Consider the following 17761-nt stretch of genomic DNA (forward strand, 5'->3'; position numbering starts at 1 on the left):
TCCTCCTCCTCCTCCTCCTCCTTCTTCTTCTTCTTCTTCTTCTTCTTCTTCTTCTTCTTCTTCTTCTTCTTCTTCTTCTTCTTCTTCATTGTCTTTTTCTTTAGTTGTTGTTTTGTTGTTGTTGTTGTTATGTTATGTTTTGCTTTGCTTTTTTTTTCAAGACAGGGTTTCCCTGAGTAACTCTGGCTTTCCTGGAACTCACTTTGAAGACCAGGCTGGCCTCAAACTCAGATCCTCCTGTCTCTGCCTCCCGAGTTCTGCTTTTAAATTTTTCTTTCTTTCTTTCTTTCTTTCTTTCTTTCTTTCTTTCTTTCTTTCTTTCTTTCTTTCTTTCTTTGTGAGTACATTGTAGCTGTCTTCAGACACTCTAGAAGAGGGCATCAGATCTCATTACAGATAGTTGTGAGCCACCATGTGGTTGCTGGGAATTGAACTCAGGACCTCTGGGAGATCAGTCAGTGCTCTTAACCACTGAGCCATCTCTCCAGCCCTCTCCTCCTCCTCCTCCTCCTCCTCCTCCTCCTCCTCCTCTTCTCCTTCTTCTTCTAAAAAGACAGGGTCTCAATAGTGAGTTTGAGGCTAGCCTTAGCTACATGAGATTCTGTTGTAAAAAGCAAAGGAACAAAACCCATAGCATAAAAACTCAGCATTAACCATTTCTTTACTGGCATGTGTGCATACTTGCACACACATACACCCACACTGGTGTGTATGCTGTACACATGTGCATAGACAACTGCATATATTCATATACACACATGACTTTAGGTGGCGTTCCTCTGTAGCTGCCTACCTTGTTCTCTGAACCAAGATCTCTTACTGGCCTGGAGCACAGAGGATAGACTAGACTGCCTGGCCAGTGAGCCCCAGTGTTTCTCCTGTCACAGCCTCTCCAAGGCCAGGATTACACACATGTGCTTCATAGCTGGTTTTCTACGGGATGCTGGGTTCTCGCGTTCACATTGCAAACACTTTACCAATGGTGCCGTCCAGCACCTCAACCCAAGCCGGTGTTAACTATTTGAAGTGCCATTGAACACACCCCTGAATGTCTTTTTGGCAGAAGGTTACTAGTGTGCAATTCATATTGGTACTGTCATTTCCCCTGCCAGCCAGCATGCTGGCATCTGTGACAGAGGTCACCTGACACTCCAGGATGCGAAAGTACAGGTGCTTGTCCCATATTCTGGGGAGGGGGACAGCAGAGAGGTTTTAGTGTCCCCCATTGAGCTGCTCCCAAAGCTGCCCTGTATATACAGTGCTTTCCATACAGAACGGAGCCAATCTGGAAAGCCACCCTTCTGTACAATTAATTGCCTGGCCAGCTGAAGCTCTCATTGCTGAACCTGGAACCCCTGGAGGATTCCAGCCCTCCCTGGGTCCTGGGGGGTTTGCCAAACCAAAGTATTTTGATTTCTTCTTGTTGTTTTTTTAGTTTTATTTCTTAAGAAGATCATTTTGTTTTATGCGTTCAAGCGTTTGTTTGCCTGCGTGTGTATGTGTGCCTTTTGCCTACAGTACCCATACAGGCCAGAAGAGGGCATCAGAACACCTGAAACTGGAGTTATAGTGAGTTGTTAGCTGCCATGTGGGGTCTGGAAACCAAACCCAGGTCCCCATGGAAGAACAGCAAATGCTCTTAAACTCTGAGCCATCTTTTCAGCTTCTCTCTATCTATAATTTTTGAGATAGGCTCTCACGTACCTTAGGCTATGAGCCCAGGGTATGTAGATATGAACTCTATGTAGCCTAAGATGATTTTGAACTCATGATCCTCCTGTCCCCGGCTCTGAAAGGCTGGGTGACAGGTCTGTAGCACTACACCTGCCTGTTTGTTGTGCTGAGTTGGAGATGGAGCCCAGGGCCTTTGTGCACACTAAACAAGTGTCTACCGCAGAATTACACCCCTAGTCTTGTGTCTCATTTACTCATAAATCTCTTATAAGGTTGAAAAAAAGCCAGAGATATTAGCTGCTAGGCGCCACAGCCAACACACACATAGACCTGTGATTCATACTGGAGAATTTTTTTTTTTTTTGGATATGTAGCCTGCTGTGACTGCCGCACTCCTGATCTTGGACATGTCACATGGCATGTGACAGGTCAAGGCTATGTAGAGGTCAGGAGTTGTCAGAACAAGGTATCTGGGTGCTGGGAAACCCTTCTTTCTGGCCATCTCAACTCACACAATGCATTGTGTTTTGCAGTCAAGTTCTCAAAGCTGAGAAGTGACTCCATGACCCCCTCCCTGTTTGATATGGATGACGAAGAGCCAGAGGTAGAGACCTACAGCAAACTGTATGGCAAGGTGCGCCCTGCTCTCTGCCCTCCGTGGAAGAGTGGCTTGGGGACCTCCCTTATGACAGGGCAACAGATACAGAGCATGCGAGGGACACAGTGCATTAGAGTGGAGATTTCAGAATCCTGTATTGAGATGTCCCAGAGGACCTTTAGACTCATTTTGATTGGCTGAGGGATACACAGGGGGGAAAAAAAACTGTCCCATCAGGAATTATGGCTTACAAAGAAAAGAGGGACCCAATATAGTGGCACACACGTGGCCAGAAGTGAGGGGCAGACACCCTAGAACTGGAGTTGCAGATGGTTGTGAACCACCATGTAGGTGCTGGAAACTGCACCCAGGGTCCTCCGGAAGAGTAGCCAGTGCTTTTAACCGCTGAGCCATCTCTCCGACCCCAATAAATAAATCTTTCGAAAGGAAATAATTGTACAAGCAGCCTCCTCCCTAAAGACATAAGCGTAATTCCCACCGAAGACCCTGAAACAACAAACCAGCTTGCCAGAGGCAGCTAGTTTCTTTCCAGGAGCCGCCCCGCCCTGCCCCGCCCTGCCCCGCCCCGCCCCGCCCCACCTGCCTCATCCCGCTCGCCCCGCCCCTCCCCTCCCGGCCCCACCCCGCTCCTGGTCAACTTCTCTGCTCAGTACACCACAATCGTCACTGCCCAGCCTGGTTAGTAGAAGATGCAGGCTCAGGGTCAGGGATCCGACTGTGAATTAGTTCTTCTGTGGCCACTGTATAGCCACGGCCTCCTTAATCATATTAGGGACGCCCACATCCCACCGAGCGCTCACCTGTGGGCCCAATGGGGTCCCGTCTGTTTCAGAAAATTGTAAAACGCATCATCAACAGGCTGGAGCTGCACGTGAACCTCGCCTCTCTTCCCGAGGAGTTTCTGCAACAGAATGTGGTTTTTTTCCTCAGAAGTTCAAAAGGTACCTTCAAGCTTTGTGTGTGAGTGTGTGTGTGTGTGTGTGTGTGTGTGTGTGTGTGGCAGGGGGGCATTCTTCATGGGTACAGTCTGTCTGTTTGTTTGTTTTGTGTGGGTATGTGGGGGTGTTTTAAGACAGGGTTCAAGATAGGTATAGAGCCCTGGCTGTCCTGGAATTCTGTAGACCAGGCTAACCTCGAACCCACTGAATGCCGGGAGGGGTTCACCACCACCACCCACTCAGAGCCGGTTGGTACGGCTAGTCTCTCTACCTTGCTCTGGGCATCAATTCCCTTTCTCTCCCTCCAAAGGCTAGAATTATAGTGAGCCACCACACCCACCTGGCATTTACCTGGGATCCTATCCCTGGTCTTCAGGCCTGTGTGGCAATCCTTTGACTACAAAGCCATCTCTCCAGCCCTGGAGATAAGCTGTATGCGTATTTTAAGATGTATTTTTTTTTTGTTTTATGTGTATGAGTGTTTTTGTGCACCCCATGCATGCCTGATGCCCTCAAACATCAGAAGGGGGTACGGGATCCCCTTGCACTGGAGTGGCAGATGGTTGTGAGTCACCCCGTGATGTAGGTGCCAGGAACTGAACTCAAAGCTGCAAGAACAGGGGCTGGTGAGATGGCTCAGTGGGTAAGAGCACCCAACTGCTCTTCAAAAGGTCCGGAGTTCAAATCCCAGCAACCACATGGTGGCTCACAACCATCCGTAACGAGATCTGACTCCCTCTTCTGGAGTGTCTGAAGATAGCTACAGTGTACTTACATATAATAAATAAATAAATCTTTAAAAAAAAAAATGCTGCAAGAACAGCAAGTGCTGCACTGGCCGAGTCATCTCTTCAGCCCCCTAAATACATCTTTTTAAAATATGACATTTAGGTGCTAGAGAGAGGGCTCAGAGGTTAAGAGCACGGACTGCTCTTCCAGAGGTCCCGAGTTCAATTCCCAGCAACCACATGGTGGCTCACAACCATGTGTAATGGGATCTGATGCCCTCTTACTGGTGTGCTTGAAGACAACCACAGTGTACTTACATAAATAAATAAATAAATAAATAAATAGATAGATAGATAGATAGATAGATAGATAAAAGAAAAACAGAAAAAGGAAGAAAACAATAACTGAATAAATAAAATCAAAGTTATCAATTTTTTGTCCCCGAGACCCCGTGTTAATACTGTAATGTGAAAAACAGGGCAACTTTTTAGCTCCCACTGTCTTTAAAAACTTCCAACAACTCAAAAGGTCAGCGTAGTCTATTTTAGTCTCGTTTGCCCAGGGCTTGTTTGGATCCAGGTTAGCCTACCTTGGCTTCTGACTTTGTGACCAGAGCCTCTGACAGGAAGAAGAGACTCCCAGGACACTAGCCTAAGAATGTCCCCGCCACCCACTGGCTGGATGCTTAGGGTGTGTTTGTGTTTAGACGCCATCCCAGAAGCCACGGACATGAAGGAAGCAATGGAAATCATGCCAGAGACCATGGAGTACGGCGTCATCAACTCTCAGGTGCTCCAGCTCCTGAAGGACGTCATCTGCCAGGTAACCGCGGAGCCCACAGAGACCCTGGCGTCTCCCAGACAGTGGCTGCTTCCAAAGAAGGGCTGGAGAGTCCACTAGCTCTGTCTGTGTGCCTATTCATTTAACATAGGTTGATTTTGAGACAGGGTCCTCATAGCCCTGTCTGGCCTGGAATTCCCTTTGTAGACCAGACTGGCTTTGAACTCATGGGTAGTTGTACGGCACCTGCCTGTCAAGTGCTGGGATCACAGGTCAGCTCCTGCCACACCAGGCCTCTGGGTGACATCTTTTAGTCTCGAGACTTCTGAGAACAGAGCCGCTGCTTGCTTAAGCCAAGCAAGCCATTTGTTATAAAATATCCTCAGAGTGAAACACAATTTCACTAAGCGGTCACGTGTCACATAAGTAGATCCAGACGTCACCTGCAACCTCCGTTGAATCAAAATCCTTCTTGTCTCAAAAGCCAGCCTGGGCTGCCTCAAACTGCAGTCCTCCTGCCTCAGCCTCCTGAAGGCTGGAGCGATAGGCCTGGCACCGACTTGCACATCCATCAGTGTAACAGACAGCTGGAGACCCTGAGCAGGTTAGCTGTAACACATTGTGCCTTTGCAGGTTTTCATGCCCGCACTGTCCTTCAACCAGCACAAATCGGAGTCAGGCCAGGGGACACTGTCTGGAGAGAACCAGGAGTTTTCTCTTTATGACCTGGCAGAGTCGGTGGCCATCCCGGGGGAGCCGATGGAGTACCACAGTGTCCAACTGATCCGCGATGAGTTCTTAATGAATCTGCAGAAATTTGAGAACAACATTCAAAGGACTATACAGCAGCTTGAAGGTCTGTTCCGCCCGCCCCGTCCCGCCCCGCCCCGCCCCCAAGCCGTGCGCAAAGAACTAATAGCTCACCCTAAGAACCATTTTTGTTTCACTTTGTGATTTTTGTTTGGTGTTTGGTTCGTTGGTTGGTTGTTTTTGAGACAGGGTTTCTTTGTGTAGCCCTGGCTGTCTTGCTGTCTTAGAGCTCCATCTGTAGGCCAGGTTGGCTTTGAGCTTCTAGTTCTATCTCCCTATGCTTCCCAAATGCTGGGATGAAAGGCATGTGCTACCAATTCCTAAGAGTTTATGATCTTTTTAACGTATCATTTTATGTGTTTGGGGCTTGCATGTATGCATGCATTCTAGAAGAGGGTGCTGGATCCCCTGGAACTGAACTGGAGTGACAGGCTGTTGTGAATCACATGGGTGCTGGGAGTCTAACCAAGGTCCTCTGGCAAAGCACCCAGTGCTCTAAACCACTGAGCCATTTCATATCTCTAGACAACCCTCACCCCACCCCTTTTTTAATTCGAGACTGGGTGTCTTGTAGCCCAGATCTGTGTCAAAGAGCCGAGGTTGACTTTCAATTTCTGATCCTCCTGCCTCTACTTCCCAAGGGCTAAGGTCACACCTGTGTGCTCCCATGCTCTGTGCTCTGTTTATGTAATGCTGGGGGTTGAACCCTGTGCCACGCCCTACCTGCTGAACCACATCTCAAGCCCCGAGAATTCTTGTTTATATGCTCACTGGAAACGGAATTGTTTTTTTTTGTTTTTTGTTTTTTTGTTTTTTTGAGACAGGGTTTCTCTGTATAGACCTGGCTGTCCTGGAACTCACTTTGTAGACCAGGCTGGCCTCGAACTCAGAAATCCACCTGCCTCTGCCTCCCGAGTGCTGGGATTAAAGGCGTGCGCCACCACGCCCGGCCACGGAATTGTTTAGAAGCAAAGCAATGAAGTCCCTGTGGTGAGAAGAACCACATCTTTTCTTACCTCTTCGTGGGTGGGGGTGGAGGTGCACCTGTGTGTGCAGGTCCCGGTAAGGTGTTGCTCCTTAGGTGGCATTCTCTGTCTTTTTTGGAGATGAGGTCTCTCGCTTTCCAACTGGGCTAGGCTGGCTGGTCATCGAACCCCAGGGAATCCACTTGTCTCCACTTTGGGGTGACAGACATGAACCACTGCTCTTGGCTTGCATAGGAGTTGTGGGGATTTGAACTCATATCCTTATGCTTGTGCAGCAAGCACTTTAGCCATGGAGGCATCCCCCTAGTTCCTGTGTTTTATGTGCCTGAAGAGCGCTCCAGCTGGACCTTTCCTTGCTCGTTGCTCTGTTTAGTTCTGAGATGTTTTAACTCCATTTATTTCCCCAGGGCCTTCTGCTCTTGTCGAATGGACATATTCACTCCAGTCTCTGGCACAAAGAATCGGGACTTAAATATTTTCTTCCTTTACATTATCTTGATTTGGATAGCCCGACTTATCTTCATTTACACCAGTTACTTTCCCCCTCTCCAAAGATGTATTTTACTTTGTGTATTTGTGTGGTGGCAGCGGCAGGAGAGTGCGCGTGAGAGCAGGTACCAGCGGAGGCCAGAAGAGGGCGTCAGATACTCTGGAGCTCAGTTACAGCGCTGATACCTCTGGTTCTCTGGAAGAACAGAGAGTGGCTCTAACCACTGCGCAACCTCCCCAGTCTCGGAGGATCTCTTAAATAGCGCAGAACTCCGGTCTCAGACCATCATCTGATCACATGCCTGTGAAAGAGATCGAGCCAGAGACGGCCGAGGAGATGGGCTAATGACCCGATGATGCGGGAGGGTAGAGCTGGCTGACGAACAGGAACGTTACAGGTTTTTCCTAAGCTAGGCTCTAACGTGATGCCCTCCACCAGGTGAGATCAAACTGGAGATGCCCAGCATCAGTGTGGAGGGAGACGTATCGGAGCTGGTGTCCGATCCAGAACTGGTGGAGACTCTGGAACAGTGTGTGATCCACTGGCTGGGCCAGATTTCATATGCGCTGGATTCCCAGATGAAGAAGAAGCCCCAGGTATTCTGTGCGGAGGGGCTTGGAAGGAGCCTGGCGCAGGTTACACCCAGCACCCCGAGGAACAGGTCTCTTTTTTCTCCCTGTTGGAGACTTCCCTAAAAGATGCTGTGGGTGAGGACGGTCGTAGCATTGCCTTTGTTCAGGTGCTCTCAGATCGCTGTCTGGAGTGACAGAGCTTATCCTGTCTTAGTCCCTGCCCTATTGCTGTGAAGAGACACTTGCTTACAGTTTGAGAGGTTTAGTTGATTAGCATGGTAGAAACAGGGCAGCAGGCAGGAGTGGTGCTGGAGAAGCAGCAGAGAGAGCTACATTCTGCCAGGCAAGCAAAGAGAGAGAGAGAGAGAGAGAGAGAGAGAGAGAGAGAGAGAGAGAGAGAGAGAGCTCTTGAGATACTGAGAATGGCTTGGATTTTTGAAAACTCAAAGCCCACCCTACCCTCACTCTCATCCCACCCCCACCCCTGTGGCATACCAACAGGGCTACACTTCCTAATCTTTCTCTTTCTCTTCTTTTCTTTTCTTTTCTTTTCTTTTCTTTTCTTTTCTTTTCTGGTTTTTGTTTTTGTTTTTGTTTTTCAAGACATGGTTTCTCTGTGTAGCCCTGGCTGTCCTGGAACTCACTCTGTAGACCAAGCTGACCTCGAACTCAGAAACCCGCCTGCCTCTGCTTCCCAAGTGCTGGGATTAAAGGCGTGCGCCACCATGCCCGGACCCTAATCTTTCTTAACCACTGCCACTCCCTGATGACTAAACATTTAAACCCAAGAGTCTATGGGAGCCGTTCTTATTCAGACCACCAGGGGCTGAGCTGGCTGGGCTGCCATCCCTAGGAACCCAAGTCAACTGTTTGAAATAAGAAAGCAAGTTGTGTGAGGACTTGGTGGTCCAGTCTTTCAGTCCCAGCATTCTGGAGGTAGAGGCAAGCTATCTCTGTGACTTCAAAGCAATCCCAACTGTGCTGGCTCATTTTTCCATCAACTTGGCACAAGCTTGAGTTGTTTTGGAAGAGGGAACCTCAACTGAGAAAATGCCCCCCAGTAAACTGGCCTGTGGGCAAGCCTGTGGTACCTTTTCTTGATTGATGATTGATGGGGGAGGGCCCAGCTCATTGTAGGTGGTGCCACCCCTGGGTAGGTGCTCCTGGGACATATGAGAAAGCAAGCTGAGCAAGCTATGAGGAGCAAGCCAGTAAGCAACATTCTTCCATGGCCTCTGCTTCAGGTCCTGCCCCACTTTTCTCCCGGATGGATTTACTGGGGAACTGTAAACTGACATAACCCTTTCTTCCTCGAGCTGATTTGGTCAGTGGTGTCTCATCCCAGCAGTAGATGCCCCAAGACACTGGTCTACATAGTGAGTTCCAGGTCAACCAGGGCTACCTGGTAAGACCTGGCTTCAAAACAAAAAAAGTTAAAAGAAAAATCGAAACAAGATAGTTCCTGCTGAATGACACCCAAGTTTGAACTCTAGTCTACATGAGCTTGTACATGCACGCACACACACTTTTCCTGACACAAGCACACACACTCAACGTGCACACACTCACATGCATACACACATATACACGTTCAATGCACACATGGTCACAAACACATGCTCGCTTTTTTCTGTCAGGAACACATATACATGTTCATGGGTATACATATGCACACATACACACACCTGTAACATTCACGTAATCACATACATTCTCACAAAGTAGATACATATTCATGTATATGCACACATGTACATATATACACACACACTCACAAGAATACATGCGCACACACTCGTGTGTATACACGAGCTCACATACATATGTGTGTATGTGTGTGTATATATATATATATACACACACACACATACACACACACACACACACACACACACACACACACACCTGTGCAATACACTGGAACAGTTTCTGAGTCTCTTCTGTGGGGCTTTCTCCTTTGTAGTGACAGTTTCTGGCACTGTGGATGCGTCAGGAAAGGCAGGGTGCTGTCTTGCATTCCCAGTAGGGTCCTGAGGTCCATTCTGATTGAACTGCTATGTGGAGCAGTTGGGACAGCGGCACTGGGGAAATGACCATGTGTATCTGTGCGCTCATGTCTCTCTTAGGGCAATGGCCCTCTGGCTGAAATCGAGTTCTGGAGAGAGAGAAACGCAACGCTGAGCGCCCTCTATGAGCAGACGAAGCTTCCATTTGTTAGGAAGGTCTTAGAGGTGATCAAAGAAGCAGAGTCCATGCTCACGGCCAATGTGCAGCCTATCCTGACGGAACTCTTCAAGCTCCACATGGAGGCCTCGGACAATGTGCGCTTCCTGTCCACTGTGGAACGTCACTTCAAGGTACGGAGGGTGGGCTGCGTTCCGGGAAGCCAGCTCTGTGAGGAGCTCTGCGTCGATGTCATTTTTAAAATGACATTTTGGAGCTGGGGTTGTGACTCCGCTGAGAGAGTACGTGCCTGGCATGCACAAAGCCCTGGTTTCCATGGCTAGGACCACACAAACCCTGCATGTTGGTATTCACCTATAATCCTAGCATTCAGGAGGCAAAGCCGAAGGATCAGAAATTCAAGGTCATCTTTAGTCATATAGGAAATTTGAGGCTAGCTTGGGCTACCAGAGTCCCCTCCCTTCCTTCCTTCCTTCCTTCCTTCCTTCCTTCCTTCCTTCCTTCCTTCCTTCCTTCCTTCTTTCCTTCCTTCCTTCCTTTCTCTCTTTCTCTCTTTTTCTCTTTCTTTTGCTTTTTCAAGACAGGGTTTCTCTGTATAGCCCTGCTATCCTGGTGCTAGCTGTATAAACCAGGCTGGTCTCAAACTCACGGGGATCCACCTACCTCTGCCTCTTACCACACCAAGCTTTAAAAAAAAAAAAGGGTATCTTGCTTGCATGCATGTCAATGACCATGTGCATTCGTGATGCCCATGGAGGACAGAAGAGGGTGTCAGCTCCCCTGGACCAGGAGTTACAGATGCTAGTGAACCACCATGTGGGTGCTGGCAATCTAATCCCAGTCCTCTGAAAAAGCAGCAGCCAGTGCTCTTAGCTACCAAGCCATCTCTCCATTTTTTTTTTTATGTATTCTATGTATGTGAGTACACGGTAGCTGTACAAATGGTTGTGAGCCATCATGTGGTTGCTGGGAAGTGAACTCAGGACCTCTGTTGGCTTGGCCCCCACTCGCTCTGGCCCAATGATTTATTTATTATTATATGTAAGTACACTGTCGCTGTCTTCAGACACACCAGAAGAGGGCGTCAGATCTTGTTACAGATGGTTGTGAACCACCATGTGGTTGCTGGGAAGAGCAGTCAGTGCTCTTAACCACTGTGCCATCTTGCCAGCCCTCCAGCTCTTGCTTTGTTCCTTTGAGACATGGTCTCTCATTGGCCTGGAACTCAACCACATAGTTTGATCCCTGAGCCTCAGGAACTCTGATGTCTGTGTATCCTGGGTGTGGGCTGACAAGCATGTATCACCCACACCTGGCTTTTTAATCTGGGTCCTGGGGATTGAACTCAGGTCCTTGTGTTTATAAGACACGTACTCATTGACTGTGGTATCCCCTCATCCCCAACACCACTTCTAACCTCACTATCAGCAGCATTAAATTCAAACCCGTTATATTAATTATTTAATCTCAAATGGGGGTGTGGTGTTCTACTCCACCTTTGATCATTCAGTTCCCAGATAAATGACACAGAACATTTAAGATAAGCCTTTAAATTTTTCTTATTGGTTATTTTATTTATTTACGTTTCAAATGTTATCCCCCTTCCCAGTTTCCCCTTCACAAACCTCCTATCCCATCCCTCCTCCCCCTGCCTCTCTGATGGTGCTCCCCCACCCATTCCCCTACTCCTGCCTCAGCGCCCTAGTGTTCCCCTACACTGAGTCATTGAGCCTCCACAGGACCAAGGGGTTCCCCTCCCACTGATGTCTGACAAGGCCATCCTCTGCTACATATGTAGCTGGAGTCATGGGTCCCTCCATGTGTTCACTTTGCTTGGTGGTTTAGTCCCTGGGAGCTTTGGGAGATCTGGTTGGTTGATATTGTTGTTCTTCTTATGGGATTGCAAACCCCTTCAGCTCCTTCAGTCCTTGCTCTAACTCCTCCGTGGGGTCTCCACGCTCAGTCCGATGTTTGGTTGCATACATCTGCATCTGTCTTGGTCAGGCTCTGGCAGAGCCTCTCAGGGGACAGCTATACCAGGCTCCTGTCAGCCAGTGCTTCTTGGCATGAGCAATAGTTCCTGGGTTTGGTTTCTGAAGATGGGATGGATCCCCAGGTTGGGCAGTCTCTGGGTGGCCTTTCCTTCAGTCTCTGCTCCATTCTTTGTCCCTGCATTTCCTTTTGACAGGGGTAATTCTGGATTAATAATTTTGAGGTGGGTGGGCGGCCCCATCCCTCAACCGGGGGCCATGCCTATCCACTGGCTATGGTCTCTACAGGTTCTCTCTCCCCTTTGTTGGGTCTTTCGGCTAATGTCCTCCCAAGCCTTTAATGCACTAGAGTTGGGCAGATATCTAACCTCTAATCTACTTCCCGATCCATCACCCTGAGTTATAACTAGCCATGTTCCATCTGGGCCTCTTAGCTCCAACTGACCAGTCCTCATGGCCATATTTTCAAGACTCATCTGCCCCATGGCGTCTCTCCTCTTTCTCTACAGTTCCTCGTGGTCCTCCTTAGACCCCAAGCCTGGGAACCGAAACCCAACCCACCTCTCTTCGGCCTGGCTATCAGCTGCCGGCATCTTTATTCAACCAATAGTTTTAAATGAAGGAACAAGGTCACATAGCCTTACTTGTTGTGTGTGAGGATTCTCTCATCCCTGAGGGCAACCGGATCTTGTGTGTGTGTGTCAGTATTTAGTGTTACAATACATAGCAACAGAGCAAACCTCAGCAGAACCCATTACAATAGTCTACATGTAAATACCTTTAGCACCTACAATGAGAACCTGAACCCATTCAACACTGAGTCTCACTGCCAGGCTGGCCTTGAACTCATAGAGATCTCTCTGCCTCTGCCTCCCAAGTGCTGAGACTAAAGGCATGTGCCATCATCACCCAGCAGTTCTTTTTATTATTATTATTTTTTTAATGATGTATAAGCCTGTACACACAGGAATGCAGGTGCCCACAGAGGCTCTGGCCCTGTGCTAGGCTTACAGGCAGTCATGAGCCACAGGTGCAGTGCTGGGAATTGAACCTGAGGCTTCTGGAGGTGACGCACATGCCTCTTAACCACTGAGCCATCTCTCCAGGCCCTAAATAGTTATCCTTTATGATTTTCAATTGTGTTCCTGCATTTTTGTCTTCGTGAGCATAACACGCTGTGTTGTGGTTTGAATGGGGCTGTCACCCAGGGGCTTCCGGTCCTGCTGTTCTGTGGGATTCTGGAACCTTCAGGAGGTGGAGGTCTTACTGGAGGAAATAGGCCATAGGAGCTGGGATGAGGAGGGACACGGCGGGGAGGGGGGGCAGGGGACTGTTGTTCTCGAAGGGCCCCTCTCAGTCTGATTCTCTGCTTCCTGGCTGGCAGGAAGTGCATAGCTCTGGTCCGCCTGACGCTCCCAGGATGCACTACGACACCTCGTGTTTGTATTATGGAGTTCAAATACTAATTTAAAAGACTGAATTGCAGGTTCCAAGTCAGATATGCCACGTGTCACCTTCCTCATTTGCTTCCTGTTGCTCTGATGGGTCGGCTAGCTTCTTCCTTTTTTTTTTTTTAATTAATTTGTTATTATACATAAGTACATTGTGTAGCTGTCTTAAGACACACCAGAAGAGGACTTCAAATCCCGTTACGGGTGGTTGTGAGCCACCATGTAGTTGCTGGGATTTGAACTCAGGACCTTTGGAAAAGCAGTCAGTGTTCTTACCTTCTGAGCCATCTCACTAGCCTGCTTGCTTCCTTTTAAATCTTTATTTAGAAACATTTTTTTAGGTATGGGCATTTGGCTGTACCTGTATGTGTGTACCATGTGTGTATGTACGTGTGCGTGTGCCTGTGTGTGTGCAAACACTAGGGCTGGCAGAATGTCGATCCACGGGAGGCAAGAAGAACATTCGACTCAGTAGCCGGTGCTGGTTCAGACTTTGAGAATCTGACACCAGGCAGTTTATTTCACGTACATTTAAGCACAGCACAAATGTCTCTCTGTTGACTGAGAAACGATGCTCAAGCTAAGGGGAGGATAATTGGGAGAAACATAAGAGTCAGGGGGACATGATGTGGTCTGGCCTTATAGATAGCACAGAGGTCCCCAGGCTATTAGCCACAGCTCTTCCCAGTCTTCTGGATGGAAAAGAAGTTAGACATGTCTCCCTTCCAAGAGAGCATGCTGTGTGTTTAACCATCTTGGTTTCCCTAGTGCTTGTCTGTGAGCACAAGAACCTCTGGTCCCCCTACACTAACCCTCATCTGCCAACAGTCAAGTAGCAGGGCCTGGATAGACCCATGGGGTGGGGAAGGAATGGTGTCTCTTGATAGAGAAGGACAGAAACAAGTGGACTTGAAAAACAGAATGTGCCACCCTTGGAATATGTAATGTATGTGTGTGTGTGTGTGTGTGTGTGAGAGAGAGAGAGAGAGAGAGAGAGAGAGAGAGAGAGAGAGAGAGATTCCTGGCCTTGAGACTAAGTCCCTCTTCTGTCCCCCTTTGTTCCCTCCGCGTGGCTGTGGCAGAACATCACACACGGCTCCAGCTTCCATGTGGTCCTGGATACCATTCCATCCATGATGAGTGCCCTGCGCATGGTGTGGATCATTTCTAGACACTACAACAGAGACGAGAGGATGATTCCACTCATGGAACGCATCGCCTGGGAGATCGCTGAGCGCGTGTGCCGAGTCATCAACCTACGCACCCTGTTCAAGTGAGAAGCCATTGGGGCCAGCCTGGGGTTCCTTCTGGGAGACCAGCAGCTCTGTTCCGGCTGTTCGAGATTCAGAGCTGGGGTGGGTGGGGCTCAATGGTAGAGCAGGCTCCAAGCGTCCTGAGGGCCTGGGTTTCATCCCTAGGACTGCAAAATAATTATCACGGAGATTCAGATGCTGGCAGAATACTCTTGGGACTAGCCATCCCATCGATTGATTTATAGAGCATGGGGCTGGAAAGGTGGCTCAGCGATTAAGAGCGTGTGCAGAGGACCTGGGTTCAGTTTCCAGCACCCAGGGAAGCTTACAACCTCCTGCCTGGAGCTAGAGCTCCAGGGGATCTGATGCCCTCTTCTGGCCGTCTTGGGTGATGCACCCAGGTGGACCTCTACACATATATGCACATTATTTTAGAATATATTTGAAAAGAAACATTCTTTTTCATCTCCCAAAGATGTCATGTGCATTTTATCAATCACTTCAAACCTCTGTCCTCTCTAATCCCAAGACCTGGAGATCTTGCAACACAAAGTCTTTTCTGGGTGGTATTTTATTCAGTGTGGTGTCTCCAAGACTTTATCCACAATGTATGTGTATCATCTGGACTTCATTCCTTTTTATGACTGAATAATATCCCATTGCTCAAACATAATATATATATATATATATATGTATATGTATATGTATATATACACATGCATATATATACTTCATTTATACAGTGAAATACACAATTCTGTATGTGATTATATTGCATAACACAATTATGTATGTGTATGATTTCTCAAGCTTAAGTTATTGATTTTTTTTTGAGACAGGGTTTTATCTTTATTTACGCGTATAGGTGTGTCTGTGCAGATACCTGCAGCAGAGGCCAAAAAGAGGGCATCAGATCCTCTGGGGCTCCAGTTAACACACACTGTGTGAGCTGCCCAAAGTGCATGCCAGGACCTGAGCTCTGGGCCTCATGACAGAAGTCTACGCTCTTAAAAGCCAAGCAGTCTCCAGCTGGTGGGCAAGCGCGCCTGTGTGATTTTGCCTGGGACTTTGTTCTTTAGTTATCTTTGGAGAGACTGAGGCAGGGATGGTCAGTCCAGGGCCTGGCCCCCCAGGAGGAGCAGCCTGTCACACGTTCAGGGCGATGATGGTTTTTGACTGTTTTGTGTGAGCATGCCATAGGGAGCAAACCCAGGGTCTCCTAAGGCTAATCGCACGTTCTACTGCTGAGGCGAATTTGGCCATTCCCTACTTTCTACCTGGTCCTCGTGGGTGAGTTCAGTGACAGGCAGGGTATACGCTCCAGAATGACAGCCACCATGGTGATCATAAGACAGGCACCAAGGCCACCTTCTCTCTGCTTCAGGTAGCCACCCATGTTTTCCATGGAGCTTGGTCAGATGGCTGCTGTGGAGGACAGCCTGGGCCCAGCTTGGGGGCCCTTTCTGTGTCCTTATTGCAATGGTACATGAGGACAAATTCCCTGAGGAGATCTTGGTGCCAGGGAGGTCCAGGACGAGAATCCTCCCAGATACCAATGCCCTAGGAAGGGGGCGGGAGGGGGGAGGCGCGTGGTTTAGATGTAGGCAGCTGTGTTCAAAGCCTGACCTCTCTTTGTTTAACAGGGAAAACCGAGCAAATGCTCAGTTTAAGACCCAGGAGGCTAGAAACACTCTCAAGCTATGGAAAAAATCTTACTTCGATATTCGGGCCAAGATTGAGGCTTCTGGTCGGGAGGCACGATGGGAATTTGACCGGAAGCGATTGTTTGAGAGAACAGACTACATGGCCAACATCTGCCAGGACCTTTCAGATGTTCTGCAGGTGGGAGCCCCTTCTGAGATGTGTGTTTACTTGTCTGATGGGGAGGGCGCATTCGGGCCTTTGGATGAGGGGCGCCATCACGCCGCCGACCTGAAGGGCCCAGTAGAAAAGAGACTATTGAGAGAATGGTGTATAGAGTTCTAGAAGGTACCAGAATGTGCCACTGCACCCTAGGTCTTTTGTGACTCTGTGTGTGTGTCTAGGCTGCCTGACCAGGGAGCCTCAGAGGCCTCCCCGAGTACTGGGATTACAAGCGTGAGCTGAGCCACTATGAATCAAATTTGGGTCATCGGGGTTCTCACTGACTGAATCATTTTCCCAGCAGTCTTTGCAACTTTTCTTTGGGCTCTGACCTCTCTTTTGCAAGGCCACCTCCAGAGCTCTCCTTGTACTGGGCATTTGCCTGTCCTGGCTTTAAATCTCTTCCGTTTCCTTCCCCCTACCTTCCCACTATTCCCTTCAGGCCTCAATACCCTTGCCTACCACCCACCAGCTCTGTATTAGCCGACTGCCACAGCTTTTGGATATAGGGGCTTGTGCTTAGTGTCTGACTGGGTGGCTAGCACAGCCCTTGCCGGGAGGGACTCCACCCTCTCATTCACTTGGCATCCCTCTGGAGAGCCCACAGGGCCCCTGCTAGGGGAACAAAGTGAGTTAAAACAGCTAAAAGCTGGGGGCACAGGTGCCAGGCCCCTGTCTAGGGAGACAGCTCTGTCAGTAATGCACTGGTATAGCAATCACAAGAGGTCTGAGCTCAGATCCCCAGCCTCCAGTATCACAGCCTAAGTTGAGAGCCTGCTGTAATCCCAGTGCTGAAAAGGGGGGAGTCCCTGAGGTTCAGTGTCCAACCAGGTTTGCTGAATCCTAGAGTGTCCCAGGGTCAGTAAGAGATTTGACACATAAACAAGGTGACTATTTCCACAGGAAGGAGCTGGGGCTGTCCCTGACTCTTTCGCCTGCTCCTGGGACCTTTTTCCTCCTCCTGGACTGCCTTGTCCCAGCCTTGATGTGATGCTGCTGTGTGGCTGTTTTTGTTTTTGTTTTTGTTTTTTTTTTTTTTTTGAGACAGGGTTTCTCTGCGTGGCCCTGGCTGTCCTGGAACTCACTCTGTAGACCAGGCTGGCTTCGAACTCAGAAATTCGCCTGCCTCTGCCTCCCAAGTGCTGGGATTAAAGGCGTGCACCACCAGGCGTGCCTGGCTATGTGCCTGGTCTTATTGTAGCTTGTTATGTCATGTTTGGTTGTTGTCCCTGGGAGGCCTGCTCTTTTCTGAGGGGAGTTAGGGGGGAGGGGGGAGTGAGGAAGGAAGACTGGGGGAAGGGGATGGAGGGCAACTGCCGTCGGGATATAATATATGAGAGGAGGAGAAAGAAAGAGAGAGAGAGAGAGAGAGAGAGAGAGAGAGAGAGAGAGAGAGAGAGAGAGAAAGAGAGAAAGAGAAA

General features: G+C 48.8%; 1 protein-coding gene across 1 annotated transcript in view; it reads left to right on the forward strand.

Moving 5' to 3' along the window:
* Dnah10 (dynein axonemal heavy chain 10) overlaps window positions 1–17761 on the forward strand; it is a 111828-nt gene that overhangs the window by 2288 nt on the left and 91779 nt on the right. Inside the window, exons 3-10 of the mRNA XM_021162419.2 lie at window positions 2208–2308; window positions 3126–3234; window positions 4667–4782; window positions 5374–5596; window positions 7465–7622; window positions 9725–9955; window positions 14307–14497; window positions 16121–16319. Of these exons, the coding sequence (XP_021018078.1) occupies window positions 2208–2308; window positions 3126–3234; window positions 4667–4782; window positions 5374–5596; window positions 7465–7622; window positions 9725–9955; window positions 14307–14497; window positions 16121–16319 (1328 nt within the window). The remainder of the gene's footprint in view (window positions 1–2207; window positions 2309–3125; window positions 3235–4666; window positions 4783–5373; window positions 5597–7464; window positions 7623–9724; window positions 9956–14306; window positions 14498–16120; window positions 16320–17761) is intronic.

Source organism: Mus caroli, chromosome 5, assembly GCF_900094665.2.
Source record: "Mus caroli chromosome 5, CAROLI_EIJ_v1.1, whole genome shotgun sequence".
Taxonomy (NCBI): domain Eukaryota; kingdom Metazoa; phylum Chordata; class Mammalia; order Rodentia; family Muridae; genus Mus; species Mus caroli.